This window comes from Ptychodera flava, chromosome 21, assembly GCF_041260155.1.
Source record: "Ptychodera flava strain L36383 chromosome 21, AS_Pfla_20210202, whole genome shotgun sequence".
In the NCBI taxonomy this organism is placed as follows: domain Eukaryota; kingdom Metazoa; phylum Hemichordata; class Enteropneusta; family Ptychoderidae; genus Ptychodera; species Ptychodera flava.
The window spans coordinates 3,422,545-3,437,674 of record NC_091948.1 but is presented as its reverse complement, the minus strand read 5'-3'; the positions used below and the strand labels follow the sequence as shown (position 1 = coordinate 3,437,674).

Below are 15,130 nucleotides of genomic sequence, written 5' to 3'. Positions count from 1 at the left end.
TAAATTTCTGAAATTTTTTTTTTCCAAATGAGATTAGCTGTGAAAATTCTTTTTTTCAGAGTAAATTTTCAGATTTATAATTTTTTTTTAGTTCGTCGCTGTCTGAAGATAAAGAGGGCAAAGATGTGGTGCAAAGCACCACAAGTGGCCACGCAAGCGGTCACGGGTGGGGGGGGGGGGAGGTCAGGAGAGGGGTGTCCCCCTGCTGCTGTTGGAGCTTTTGAAAATAGAGATTACAATGGTGTTATTTGGTGATACTTGGGGAGTATTTTGAAGGGGGAGGTCAGGAGGGGTGTCCCCCTCCTGCCATTGGAGCTTTTGAAAAATAGAGATTACAATGGTGTTTTTTGGTGGCACTTGGGAGTATTTTTGAAGGGGGAGGTCAGGAGAGGGGTGTCCCCCTGCTGCTGTTGGAGCTTTTGAAAATAGAGATTACAATGGTGTCATTTGGTGGCACTTGGGGAGTATTTTGAAGGGGGAGGTCAGGAGGCGGTGTCCCCCTGCTGCTGTTGGAGCTTTTGAAAAATAGAGATTACAATGGTGTTATTTGGTGGCACTTGGGGAGTATTTTTGCGGGGGGTGGTCAGGAGGGGGTGCCCCCCCTGCTGCCATTGGAGCTTTTGAAAAATAGAGATTTTAAATGGTGTTATTTGATGGCACTTGGGGAGTATTTTTGTGGGGGGGGGTGGTCAGGAGGGGGTGCCCCCTCCTGCCGTTGGAGCTTTTGAAAAATAGAGATTAAAATGGTGTTATTTGGTGGCACTTGGGGAGTATTTTTGCGGGGGGGAGGTCAGGAGGGGAGTGTCCCCCCTCCTGCTGTTGGAGCTTTTGAAAATTAGAGATAAAAATGGTGTTATTTGGTGGCACTTTGGGAGCATTTTTTTCGCATTACACATCTTCCTCTGAAACATGGTCTTCTTGCTCCTCAGTAGCTTCCTATAGTTTTGAAAATTGACTATTTTGGTTTCCCGGCTTCCCTTTCTACTGCGTGGTGAAATGGCTACATGCACCCCACCAAACATCATGCATATCTCATGATTTACAATTGATTTTGACAAGCTGAGAAGCTAAAATAAGCTAAATAATATAGTTAAATTTGCATATTTGTGTTTTTAGAGCAATTGTTGCCCTTTTTTGATCAAAACATCTATTTCTCTGTAGCAGCATGTCCAAATTGATTGGATGTGTATAGATGTGTTGAAATTTCAATATTTGTCTTTTTAGGGCAATTTATGCCATTCATGGTCAAAAAATCTGTATTCTCTGAAAGGGCTTGTCCAATTTCTTTGAAATTTGCTACACAAAAACGATTATTCATGCAGATTTATTCAGTATTTGCTATTGAGAAACTTTCAAAGTTCAACCCCTTTTGTGTGTTTTTGTGTTGGGATTTGTTGGATAGATGGCATTCTATGTAGTGTATTGTTGAATGTTAAAACATGTGTTGCTGTTGTTTTTTGAGGCTGTTTTTTGAGAAAAAAGAATTGAAAATGCCTTTTTAAAAGCAAAATAATACATAATGACTTGATATGTTGTTTTATCATTATTGACGTGTTTCTACTTGTTCACCCATTCTTGCATTCATCATTGCAATAAAATGCTGTGAAAAAAATGAAACTTATGTGGCCTGCATCTGTTTACCTTGATCTTAAAAGGCAAATATAACTTTCTGTCTTGACAACCATACCATAGTTTCAATGTTTTACCTAGTGTACCTGCTTGGTTTGTACGCAGGAAAGAAGTAGAAAACAGGTTCTATAATTTCATAATTTTCAAGTGATCAGAATACAAAAGTCCTGAAAAGATAAGATAATCACAACTTCCAGTATAAGGGATACAGTCACTCTAAATATGTATAAATTAAAATTAAAAATGTGCCGGGAGGATGTACTAAAAAATACAGAAAGTTGCTTTCTGTCGGTAAAATCTAAAAAAAATTCAAAATTTTAAAGACTTTTGCAGATTTTTTTTTTACGGCTTTGTCTTCTTATTTATTTTTTTTTTATTTTGCAAACTAGTTTGAAAATTTTTTTTTTCCTAACTTTCTGCTCTGAAAATTTTTTTTTTCTGTTTTTGACCACCCCCCCTCCCAAGATCTAATGGTCCGTCCCTAAATGGCCCACAGGCTCTTGAGTCAATGCAGGCGAACCGCTAGCCGCCACTAATTATTGTATCAGTGGCGGCTAGCGGTTCGCCTGCATTGACTCAAGAGCCTGTGAAATGGCCGCCTCCATGGAATTGACGTCGGCGACGCCACCGCTGTCATGAAAACTGTTTGCATAGTACATTTTTAATTTTTGGGCCAGGCACTTTCATATTTTGTCCTAAAATAATTGATTAAGATGCTGAAGACAGAAAAACTGCTACGCGTGAAGAATTATCGCGGTCAAACAGTAAGGGTCGTGCGCGAACACTATCTACGCGAAGACGTCCCATGCAACAGCGAGTTGTGCCTGGCTGAATGTGCACAAACGAAAGGTATAGCATGGCATAGGCACTTGACTTGGCGATCAGTACTGATTCACAGGAAATCTCTCTGTTTACTGTGAATCAGTACCGATCACGAAGCGACGGGTCAAGTGCCTGTGTAGCATGGAGGTCTTGTTCAATCCCCATGGTAATAGCTTTGAAATTCTCTCCGATTATCTACTCCCAAAGCCTCGCTGCGGATCCGTAGCCCTGCCACTACCCTTGCTAGTTGTGTTGGCGCCCCACTCCCCCAACACAACCAGCAAGGGTAGTGGTAGGGCTACGGAATCGCAGCAACCCAAAGCCATGAAAGCATGTGCCGGTTTCTAGAATACAAGTCGACACAGCCTCATATCCGCCAGGTATATTATTGTTATCATTGACAGTGAAGTTGTGTCATTGAATCCATATCAAATCACAGGGAGCTCGTCTCCAATGATTTTCGTTGTTTCTTTGTTTGTTTACGAATACACAGACAGAGTGAAAACAATATACTAGTTGCTTAATGTGTTTGTTTGAAATAAAGCAACAAGTGCGTTTATCACAAACAAACAAATATACATCATTATGTTTTAGTTTCAGCTATTTTGTTATTTACTCGGTGTATGTATTCGTAAACAAAAGAACCAAACAACAAACAAACTGTGTTCCCTATGATCAAATAATTAAACAAAGGTACACACTCATATTTATACTCATATTTATATGTTAATAGTACATGCATGATGTTCACAAGCCAAATGCTATGGGTTGGGATTGGGATTACTGTGCTCTCCCTGGCCTTTCGAAATTGTTAGTAAATTTACGAATTGGGTTCAAAAAATATTAGTAAGCACAAATTATGTTATTCTGAACCCACCAACTTTCAACAAGCACTTCTGGTACTCAATAGATGATTTTAAGGGGATAGAAATGATGAATGATTTCATTAAAGACAAAAGAAAATGAAAAATCCCTTTTTAGTTTTTTTGACAATGAAAACTCATATTTTGATATGCATTTTCAAAAGATTTATTGAATAACACAGTACATCATGGGTCATGAATGCTTGTAACATTGAAATTTCTTCCTTGTCTCAATAAAGTGTGTAATTTTGGTCAACGGCCAATGAATGTTATTCAATTACTCTATCTTTATTACACAACATAACATGTTCAAGTATATTGTGACACAAATCATAACTCCCTTTGTGTGTGTAGTCAGTGGTTGATGATTATATATATTAATTTATGAAGCGGTCATTAATATTATCAAATATTATCAGTGTTTGCACAAGTTTTAGATGCTAGAAAATCTGTCCCTTGTTTTTCATATTTGGAAAGCTCTGTTACTTTCAAAGTATGCATGTCATCCCATAGGTACTAGGTGGTGCCTCTATAGCTGCAGTCATTATGCCATGTTCATCTCTAAAATTCTTTTTAAACAACCACTGATCAGAACATTTGGCAGTCTGTGGTTCGCACAAATTTTGTCTCATCTCAATCAAATTTAAGTACGCAAACTGAGACTGGTGATCCTGCTAATGTTTTCTTAGAGACAGTTATACTTTTAAAACGCTGCAGATGATCGTCATTTATTTTTTTGTCTGGATAAACTTTTTGGTCATGGGACTGTGCACAGCTTTTCTCTGGATCATAGAAAACTATCAGTATTCATAACATTTGCTGAGACAGTTTCTTGTAAAATATTTTGAAGGAAACCTATTAAAATTGGCAAGCTGACTGAAAAATTCAATTTGCAGATCGTCAAATGACAAATCTATGACATCTAAGATTTCCGGCTCGCTTCCACCTCCATGCACAGAAAAACACTGTGCAGTACATGTTCAACCATGCGCGGCCCGGACTGCAGTTCTGCTGTAGTTCGACTGTCTTTCAGGCTGACTGTTCTTGATCTCTTCTAGCTCGGCGGTTTCATTGTTTCGTATTTTTTTCATATCAGTTGCCGTTTTTATGCCCAACTTTCTTTCCCAACTGGATACTATCAATCCAAAGTATTTGTAACTGCCCGCTTCCCTCGATCCGCTTCAACAGTCCACAGTCGCTCGAGAGTTATTCAGCTCTGGGACTAGTCGCCCCATAGACGAGTATACAGAAGCGAGAAATACCTCAAGTCTGGAAACAGAATGGCTATAAAACCACGCCATGTCACATTCCGTGTCCGATTTCACTGTGAAAATTAGCAAGTTCAACTATCATGCAACCGTCGATCGTTCCCTACCATTCTAAAAATTCATACCTGATACTTTATCTGATTCAAAAACGCTCGTTTCGTGTGATTTTCGGCCGAATTCGACGGACAACTCGCCAAAACCTGGGGGTGAGCAACATTCCGGTCACCTCTTGGGTACCTCCACTTTACTGACGTTGGCGCAGCCTACCCATGAGGGTTGACTGGAATGTTGCTCACGCTTATGTTTTGGCCAGGTGTCTCTTGAACTCGGCCGAAAATCACAGGAAATGAGCATTTTGTAAGCAGATGAAGTATCAGGTATGAATTTTCGTGTGATTTTCGGCCGAGTTCAGAAGACACGTCGCCAAAACATAAGGCATGAACAACCTTCCATCAGTCACCCCTCATGGGTACGCGGCGCCAACGTCAGTAAAGTGGAGGTGCCCAACGTCCACTGTGAGGTGCCCGGAATGTTGCTCACGCTTATGTTTTGGCGACGTGTCCGTCGAATTCGGCCGAAAATCACACGAAACGAGCGTTTGTGAAGCAAATCAAGTACCAGGTATGAATTTTGAGAATGATAGGGAACGGTCGACGGTTACATGATAGATGAACTTGCTACTTTTCACGGTAAAATCGAACATCGAAGTTGACATGGTGGCAAAATCCCTATACGAAATAGCCATTCTGTTTCCAGACTTGAGGTATTTCTCGCTTCTGTATACTCGTCTATGGGGCGACTAGTCCCAGAGCTGAATAACTCTCGAGCGACTGTGAACAGTCCACTCGGAAAGTTGACAGCATGTGAGTGTTTGGGTGTCTCGAAACTACCGTAATGGGGTGGTAATGCATGACACACCACTATGAGATTACAAGACCCGGGGATCTTGAAACCTTTTCGCGCATGCTCATGTTATTACAGGTCAAAGTCCAAAGCCAGCTATCACCATGTGTCGATGCGCTGATGATAGGGGCAGCGTAGGTTTTGAAAGACGAGATATGACAGTATTTCCCCGGAATTCACAATCTTGACCGAAAATCAGGCTTCAAAAATAACAAAATCGTTCGTAAATGGCCGATCGGGCATTCATTTTTTTTCGTAAATTTTCATTTTTGTTCGTAATTTACGAAAGTTACGAGCGACAGCGAGAGCACAGGGATTGGATGTGAAGAAGAGCTGCAAAATGTTGTTGATGCACAAAAATTAATTGCTGAAACAATACTAAAATGCTACAGTTGTGTGAACTTTGTAAGACACATGTAATTGATTTTTACACTTTTTTATCACAACTGGAAGTTGTGATATAGAGGTGGTTTCAACCAGCGTTTGATGTCGTCCATTTCCGTAAACGACAAAAAGTCAAAAACTGCTGAACAGACTGCGTTGATATTTGATACTGATACATAGACTGGTTCCAAGGTTCCAATTCCGAAAAATGGAGCCAAACGGAGCGCCGGTTAGATAGTTTTGGGAAATTTCTAACCCCCCTTTTTAACTAATTGATTTTAGGGGTCTTTCATATATGTAGTTTGGGAATGTACACCAATCCTGCATTGTGGACTGTTTTATGAGTTGTTGAACAGAAATGAGGTTTTGATGAATGTTAGAAATATGCAGGATGGCTGATTCGAAGTATAAGAGATTTCTATGGTCTTTTGGGCATCAAAAGCATTAAAAAAAACATATTTCATAGTTTAGATTCTCACTTTTGAGATGACCCTAGGCATTTGTTAAGTAAACATCCTTGAGTCAATATACAGACTTTGACATTCCAGAGATTAAGTATCCACAACCTCACATGTTACAGTCTTTCACTACAATGGTATGGCCCAACCCATTGTTATCAATGGAGAGTGTGGACCTGTCTACAGGAAATTGGGGTGAACAGGTTAGACAATGACGTTACAAGTTGTAGGTTAGTTATCAAGGTAGCACCAGCATAGAGTCCTGAGCATCTGTCCATGTGTTCTCACAGCAAATTACAGGGAAAAAAATTATTTGAGAAGTTTCTCTCCTTTAAATTGAAGTATATTACAATTTAAACCTGTCATGGATAGATTGCTCTCAAATGATCTGAAACACAGTTATTGTCCATTAGCAACAAATCTATAGCAAGATTTAATATGTAAAGTTCATGAACTTACACAAGGTATTAGACAAAAGATGACCATGACTTTGCTACTTTTCAACATTTATTTCAATCAGATTTCCCCAGCTTAGTGTATAATTTTGTAATCTTAATTACTGTCAGCTTTACTAACTTATTCTAACCTCATTATTCTTACACTACTGTTAAACCTTATAACCACAAAATTTCAAGAGATGCATATATGATTGTCACTTAACAAACAATTTACAAATATGTCTTCTGCTTTTTCTCCATATACATAAACATGTCTCTTTTCTCATAAAAATGAGCTTAAAATCGCAATGTGAAAAATAGTCTTTCAGCTATATGTTGCTCATTGACTTCGTGGTCTGTCTAATTCACAGTGAGTGTGGTTGTTGATAAATGCCGATAATACTAGGCGGTCATTATGTCGAAGCGCCATTGGTGGTATTTTTTAACATAATGACCATAGGTCATTATCACATCTGGAAGTTGTGATATAGGGTTAGCTTCAACCGGTGGTGGACAGCTAGTGTCCATTTTCCGTAAACGACAAAAAGTCGAAAACCGCTGAACAGACTGCATTGATATTTGGTAGAGATATTCAGACTAATTCCAAGGTTCTGATTCCGAAAAATGGAGCCAAACGGAGCAGCGGTTAGATAGTTTTGGGAAATTTCTAACCCCCCTTTAACTAATTGATTTTAGGGGTCTTTCATATGCGTACATGTAGTTTTGGAATGTACACCAATCCTGCATTGTGGACTATTTAATGAGTTGTTGAACAGAAATGAGGTTTTGATGAATGTTACAAATATGCAGGATGGCTGATTCAAAGTATCAGAGATTTTCATGCGCTTTTGGTAATAAAATTGATAAAAAACAACATATTTAATGTTTTAGATTTCTCACATTTGTTATGACCCTTAACATTACAGACTTGATGACATAACTAGCTGCTGGACCTGTTTACTGGCGCATTGATTTAAAGACAAAGATCGTTTTATTTTGTAATAAGGACGTGTGATTTCGTAAAACATAGTCTATTAGCCTGGAAATGTGATTTTTGCGAATATTGCTTACCCCACTGACAAACAGTGTGGTTTGAAAATGGCTGGAATTTGCTACTTCGGGACTTTGTTTTCTGTGTGCATTTACTGACAAACTCCAAACCCGCAGCACCTACCCATTCAGTATTTCATGTACAGGTGTACCCAGAGATAAGAGTAGTTTCACAATGTGCCAGTTGTGATCAAGTGCCATTGGCGCTATTTTTTAAATCTAGCCTGCCTCAGAGATAAGTGACATCTCAGAGTCCCCTCCCATCTAAGATCTATATTGTATTTGTTATCAAGTAACTTGACTCACGATTTTCCCCCTGTTCAGGTGTTGGTAGACTACCAGCTGGACTCACTCATTATGTTGTACCAGACTGCCAGGCTGCAAGAGATTTTCTGGAAATTCTTGAACTACCAGAGATCTGTGGAATTCTGTTCCTTCAGACAGTATTACACAGTGTAAGTTCATGAATGATATGTTACTCCAACACCATGTGTGCCAGTTATGAATGAAACTTGGTTCAAGTCTGTGATTTTACCCTATACCTGCCAAGTTCATATTTCACCATCAGGTCAAGTTGATTAAAACTAGTGAAGCAAAACATGTCCCATATGGTGCATTTTAACAAAGACGAAAAGATTCGAAGGTCCCTGAAGACAGAGATTGTAACTGTAAACATGATTTTTACAGACTAAAAAGCTGCTATAAAATACCAAGCCAAGTGGGTAAAAATACGTATGGTTTGGCTCAATACCACTGTTTACTGAATTGGCAGATGGGGAAGTGATACTGTCTGGCAGGTAAAGGGTTAAGGCATTTATACGATTTTAATATCACCTTTTCTCATGCATTTGTGCTTGTACATTGACAGAGAGTAGATGTGTGACTGTTTGAGCTAGATGTTCAGGATATAATCATGAGTTTGGTTTGGTGGTGATAACATTGGGTTTGGACCAAACATAGACAGGGGCCGGGGCAAAAAATGATGGCGAAAGGATTAAACCAACATAAAGGCCTTTGAGTTTTGCTTTGTTTCTTCAGTCCTTTACAGATAGTGTAAAACGGAAAATTTTCCCATGTTCAGGATCAATGATTTGCATGGGTGATAAATCATATCAGCTCAGAGGGTATGGGAATGAATGTTTCAAGAGGGTGCTGGAACCTTTGTGCAAAGCACCCATCTGCCTACAACTGAATCTTTCCGTTTTACTGTAATAGTATATAGCCTCATCTCAAGGACTTTGCAGTCAATTTTAAATTAGAAAAATCACTCTGTACAACAGGTACTCCATCAAGGAAGCAGAAGGGCTTATACAAGAATTCGTAATGTGGTGAAAGACCCGAGACAGCAGTGCAGTATTTTCGCAAATGAATTCTGCCACTATGCATACAATGAAAGGAAAGCAGGGGAAAGCCTCAATGACTGGCAGTCAAGGTAATGAATTCTGCCACTATGCATACAATGAAAGGAAAACAGGGGAAAGCCTCAATGACTGGCAGTCAAGGTAATGAATTCTGTCACTATGCATAGAGTGAAAGGCAACCAGGGCAAAGCCTCAATGACTGGCAGTCAAGGTAATGAATTCTGTCACTATGCATACAATGAAAGGAAAACAGGGGAAAGCCTCAATGACTGGCAGTCAAGGTAATGAATTCTGTCACTATGCATACAGTGAAAGGCAACCAAGGCAAAGCCTCAATGACTGGCAGTCAAGGTAATGAATTCTGTCACTATGCATACAGTGAAAGGCAACCAGGGCAAAGCCTCAATGACTGGCAGTCAAGGTAATAAATTCTGTCACTATGCATACAGTGAAAGGCAAGCAGGGCAAAGCCTCAATGACTGGCAGTCAAGGTAATGAATTCTGTCACTATGCATACAGTGAAAGGCAAGCAGGGCAAAGCCTCAATGACTGGCAGTCAAGGTAATGAATTCTGTCACTATGCATACAGTGAAAGGCAACCAGGGGAAAGCCTCAATGACTGGCAGTCAAGGTAATGAATTCTGTCACTATGCATACAGTGAAAGGCAACCAGGGGAAAGCCTCAATGACTGGCAGTCAAGGTAATGAATTCTGTCACTATGCATACAGTGAAAGGCAACCAGGGCAAAGCCTCAATGAGTGGCAGTCAAGGTAATGAATTCTGTCACTATGCGTACAGTGAAAGGCAAGCAGGGGAAAGCCTCAATGACTGTTAGTCAAGGTAATGAATTCTGTCACTATGCGTACAGTGAAAGACAACCAGGGGAAAGCCTCAATGACTGGCAGTCAAGGTAATGAATTCTGTCACTATGCATAAAGTGAAAGACAACCAGGGGAAAGCCTCAATGACTGGCAGTCAAGGTAATGAATTCTGTCACTATGCATACAGTGAAAGACAACCAGGGGAAAGCCTCAATGACTGGCAGTCAAGGTATTGAACAGAGGGAATGATTCCTTACCTCTGTTCTATGTGAACAGTTCCAACTGAAATATAATAACCAATACAGTCGCAGCCAAGTCACTGTGGAAAAAGTTTGAGCGTCGAACAGAGTTGTCATTGTCTTTTGTTGAAACTGAGTGAGATTATAGATTAATAACAAAGCCTATATAAATATGAAGAACAACAAATGTTAAATATCAAGTATCATTGCAAATGTTCTAAGGATCTTGAAACGACAGCTCAGATATTATATTTTCACTCATCTTTGAATGATAACACTTTGCAGACCTGTACCATACAAGTATCATTCTGTTAGAAGCTGATATTGTTTATTGAATTACCAAGACTCTTCACAACGCGCCTTTTGATTTCTGTGCAGGACAGTTTACGATGGTGCAGTCTGGTACTACAATCATCTAGCTGGTCAGATACCCATCCTTGTCATCACAGAGGATACAAAGGTAACAGAACTTGACAGATGAAAATATTCTTTTTGCTCATATACAGTCTGTTTGTGAGACCCCATTAATATCATCCATTGTGTAACAATGTAATTTAATGTGGAGTTCCTTCAGGTACAGCAATACCTACATGTATACAGCATAGGTACAACAATACAGATTGTACACAGTTGTTGATTTCTGCTGTACCCACGTAGATTAGTCTGTTGAAAATATTTGTGTTTGAAATACACTCCAATTCTCAGTTTGGTAATATGCTTATGCCATAATTAAATAATAACACATGAGAGCGAGTGCAATATCACGATTTATTGCCTGCCCAAGGGATGGTGGTCATGATCGAAATACTGATGATGCCCGAGCCGTAGGCGAGGGCATCATCAGTATTTCGATCATGACCATCAGCCCGAGGGCAGGCAAAAAATCGTGATATTGCCCAAGCTCTCATGTGTTATTATTTTTATTACACCGAACAAGCAAACATGCAAAGAAACAAAAACACAAAGACTTCTTCGAGTACAGTTCGCCTTCCGAGTCCGGACCTCAGCGTAAAATGTTGTCAGTGCCGAGTCTAGGGTTGCCGCTAAAGTTTGCCGATCTCCTCGGTGGCGTATCCAAATTTGTTGCTTGCATAGTCGCTGAACAAAAAAAATTGCATTCCTTGTTGCCATTTTCGTTCGTTTGCTGTTTACTTGCATCAAAATACCGTCTAACTGTGCCGGTGACAGCTCTGCATGACGTTTCGCAGCCATAAGTTGCCAACTGCAAAGTACAACAAGCGAACGACAATTTGTTTTGCGCAGAAAGGATGCGCAGTAAGTAAAATGACGTCATCCATGTAATATCAAATGCAGAGGGCATCATCACGTTCTTTTACATGTCACGTGAGTCGTGTTTAACCAATGGCAGTGCACGCTGAATGAGTGAGGTGTAATAATGCTATATAGTAAGTCTTTGTTGAGTGAAACCCACATCAGGATTGTCATGTTAGGATGATCATATGGCCTGATTAGAACTTGGGTTTTATATGAGTTCATCCTGTCACTGCCATTAAGCGGACAACTCTCAGTCCAAATTCTGCTCACATCTGCAAAGACTACAGGAGTGCTCTGATTGCCAATAGAAAACTTCCTCAAGCAGCTTTTTCCTGAAATATGTACAAGTATTCAACATTCTAGCATTGTTTAACAAGAAGTTAGCCCTTGATTTTGGATTATGAACTATTATTAGAAACTTCATCCATGTGTATCCTAACTTAAACAAGACACTCTGAGTGCAGTGACTCTGATCACTCAAACAACTGCATGATTATGTTCTATGATCTCATTACATGGCATTCAAGCTGATTAAAGAACTTGGTGCTAAGACTACAGGAGTGTTCTTACTGTCGATGGAAGAGTACCTCAAAAAGTTTTGGTCAAGTGTGACAAATGCCCTTGACATCTACGAATCTTTGTCAGCATCGTTGAAAGAAACAGCTGACATGAAAGGTGAGATATAGTACATGTAGTATTGTGTGTGAAGAATTGATGCCTACATAAGTTTGAGTAATTAATATGGGCCTGATGTGTCTGAATGCAATCATAAAGTGATTCTTTCAGACTTTCATGAGACATATTATATTTTGATGGCTGTCCTTGATTACTTATTTATATTCTTTTCCTTTTCTATGTGTCTGCTACTCTTGATTTTAGTTTTGTAAATACTGTTCATTCTTTGTTTTGTTGCTATTTTCTTTGTTTTGTCCTGTTTACCTTTATGTTATGTTTTCTTTTAAGGCTTTTTTGAGAATTTTTTAGGAACCTGTAAATGAGACTTAATCTGTATGATTTCCAAATAAATAAATAAATAAATAAAATTGATGGGGTAGTGCTTAATACCACTGAGTTCTAATACTACAGGTTTCAATCAAATTTTCCTAAAAATAATTGACAATGACAGAATTCTTACAGTATAGGTTTGACATAGTGTGTTGGCATTTGTGCTGGCTGAATAAACTACTCGACATTCTGATTTCATTTATTAATGCTATCATTGGTTAAAAAACACAGGTTTTAGACAGTGGTGAAAATATCTTTTAAATTTTCAGGAAATGTCAAAGCGAAGAAGGATTATCTTCCCCAGGAAGTGGTAGCTGCCGGTATTAAGTCAGGAAGATATGTCCAAGGATGTCTTCAAGTCAATAAACACAGACCACAGCAAGAAGCTTTCCTACAAAGAACAGGGTTAGAATACTTCTGATATATTACAATATTTATCCTGGAGAGTCACTACATCATAAATCTTTTGGTTCAAGTAGTCTTTCTATCCATGATGGGAATCACAAATTTTGTATTTAAACCTTGTTTGATCTAATTAACAGTGACGTGTTTTTTAGGATGCAAATCTCCAGAGGATTGAAACAATTAGCAGGAAAATCTATTCACCCACCCGTTGTGAATGTTACTTTTCCAATGCTAGTTACACTCACTATTTTTAAATCAACCTTGTTACTTTTAACAGAGAACTCTGTTTCCCAAGTCGTCTTTTCCACATGTACATGAAAGGTAAAAGAAATGTTGCCAATCCAATTGAAAACAAAAGTACGGCATTAAGGTAGAGCACACTTTGGGGACAGATACTCAGACATTCAAATTTTTACATTCTTTACTGAGCTACCACTTGTGTGTGTGGCTTGTTTTAAAACTCTTGATGTAAGAAAAATTTTCAATTTCTTGGCTTTTTAAAAAATCTAAACTTTTATTTTTCTCCCAGAGTTAACACAGGGATGGCAGCCATTTTGAATTTCAAATATCGGTAATTCTGTTTCTCCGTTCTCAGACTTTGCATATTGACCCCAGTTTTTTATTACCGTTTGGTAAGAGAATGATTGAAAGTTTTCATGAGGAAAGTTTGAGGAAATGTTGAAGTCTTTCACTTTTTGAGCACATACATATGCTACCTTAAATAATTAAATTATGATTGATATCTGTTTTCTTTGTTTGTTTTTAATACACAGAACTGGAATGAAAAACACTGATGCTGAATCAGATATTCTGATACCTGGAGCAAATAACAGGTACTGACCACTTTTGCTTCATTCATCAAAATTGTACTCTTACTGTGCAGTTGTGTGCTTTGAAGAGCTGTTTACAAACATCTGTCATGGTATGAGGTGATGCATGAATTCTTGACACTATGAAACACATTTGTCCACTGTCACTGTTCTTTTCTAATATCAGAAGCTGTGTGCTAGATTAGTTTCTTTACAACAGAATTCTGCTAGATTAGTTTCTTTACAACAGAAGAATTAAGCAATAGGGAACATTGAAAAGATGGGAAGGGAAGCTGACAGTCAATATAGAAGGTAACCCTTATTTTACAGAAAATTAACAAGATGTGGATAACACAAAGTCAACCACATGTACATATACAGTATACAATGTACAATAAGGTTATATTTACATCTCAAAGTTCGTCAATTGATCTAACTGTCATAGTACTTTCCTGATATACCACAAGCTGAAATATTGTTCAGACATTAAGGGTGACATGGCACAGGATAATCATATGTCCATCACATGTCAGTATGAAGAAGTATTTCTCTTGCTTGTTCAAAACAGAAACAGAGCAGTCCATGGTGACATAGTTGCTGTTGAACTGTTGCCAAGAATGGAATGGCAAGGAAGAAGTAAATCATTGGCACAAAGTGAAGGTGATTAGATTTCTTTTTCCATCCTTTCTCAATATATAGGTCAAAACAGAATTCGAATGGACCACGGTACAAACAAACCCACGTGTGTAAATGCACATAGACGAACCTGTATTTCCACATGTTAGTGCACATGTGGGTTTGTTTGTACCGCGATCACATGATCTCTTGGGCGTACTGAGTCTGTAGAACGTATTGCGTCCTTTTTATTCCGGAGTAGAACCATTCCTTTCCCAAATATTGAGAAAACCTTAGTGCAAATCCTAGTACCACTAGCCTAGATGTGTTTTTTTTAACAGTCTATAGGGTATGGAAGGATAGGACGTCATAGGGTAGGATAGGATGGTATAGTACAGTATAGAAGAGTATACCACGGTAGTATATGCTTAACAAAAATGTCACAGATAAATTCTGTCAAAGAAGTATGTCTCGGAATTTGTCATGAAAATGTTGATGTTTGGGGATGAATGAATATCAGCTGGCAGTTGATTCAAAAGGATTGATGGAGAGTAAGAAAAAGATCTACTGCCAAATAATTTGAACCAGGTACAAGGAACTTTAAATGTACATGTAAGATTTGATCAAAGAGATCTGCCAGGTATTGAGAAGTGAGTCCATGTAGCAATTTATAAGCAAGTGGAGTTTCTTCATGACAGAAGTGATGTGATCTCTTGTCTTCATGGGTGTGTTGAGAGGGTTAGCTGAATTCTGGACCATCTATAATAATTTGGTGTTTGAGTCCG

At 38.7% G+C, this 15,130-nt stretch overlaps 1 protein-coding gene across 5 annotated transcripts in view; it reads left to right on the top strand.

The window, feature by feature from the left end:
* Positions 1–2,218: 2,218 nt before the first annotated feature.
* The window catches only part of LOC139121112 (DIS3-like exonuclease 1), a 30,899-nt gene continuing 17,987 nt past the window's right edge, over positions 2,219–15,130 (top strand). Inside the window, exons 1-8 of one of the 5 annotated variants that reach the window (XM_070685753.1) lie at positions 2,219–2,478; positions 8,139–8,269; positions 9,095–9,246; positions 10,615–10,696; positions 12,039–12,186; positions 12,786–12,921; positions 13,695–13,754; positions 14,299–14,390. In XM_070685753.1, coding sequence (XP_070541854.1) covers positions 2,343–2,478; positions 8,139–8,269; positions 9,095–9,246; positions 10,615–10,696; positions 12,039–12,186; positions 12,786–12,921; positions 13,695–13,754; positions 14,299–14,390 — 937 coding nt within the window. In that variant the 5' untranslated portion in view covers positions 2,219–2,342. Of the gene's footprint in view, positions 2,479–5,004; positions 5,204–8,138; positions 8,270–9,094; positions 9,247–9,305; positions 9,457–9,648; positions 9,877–10,080; positions 10,227–10,614; positions 10,697–12,038; positions 12,187–12,785; positions 12,922–13,694; positions 13,755–14,298; positions 14,391–15,130 lie in introns of those variants that run through there. The other 4 variants (XM_070685752.1, XM_070685756.1, XM_070685755.1 and 1 more) reach the window with 4 other exon arrangements.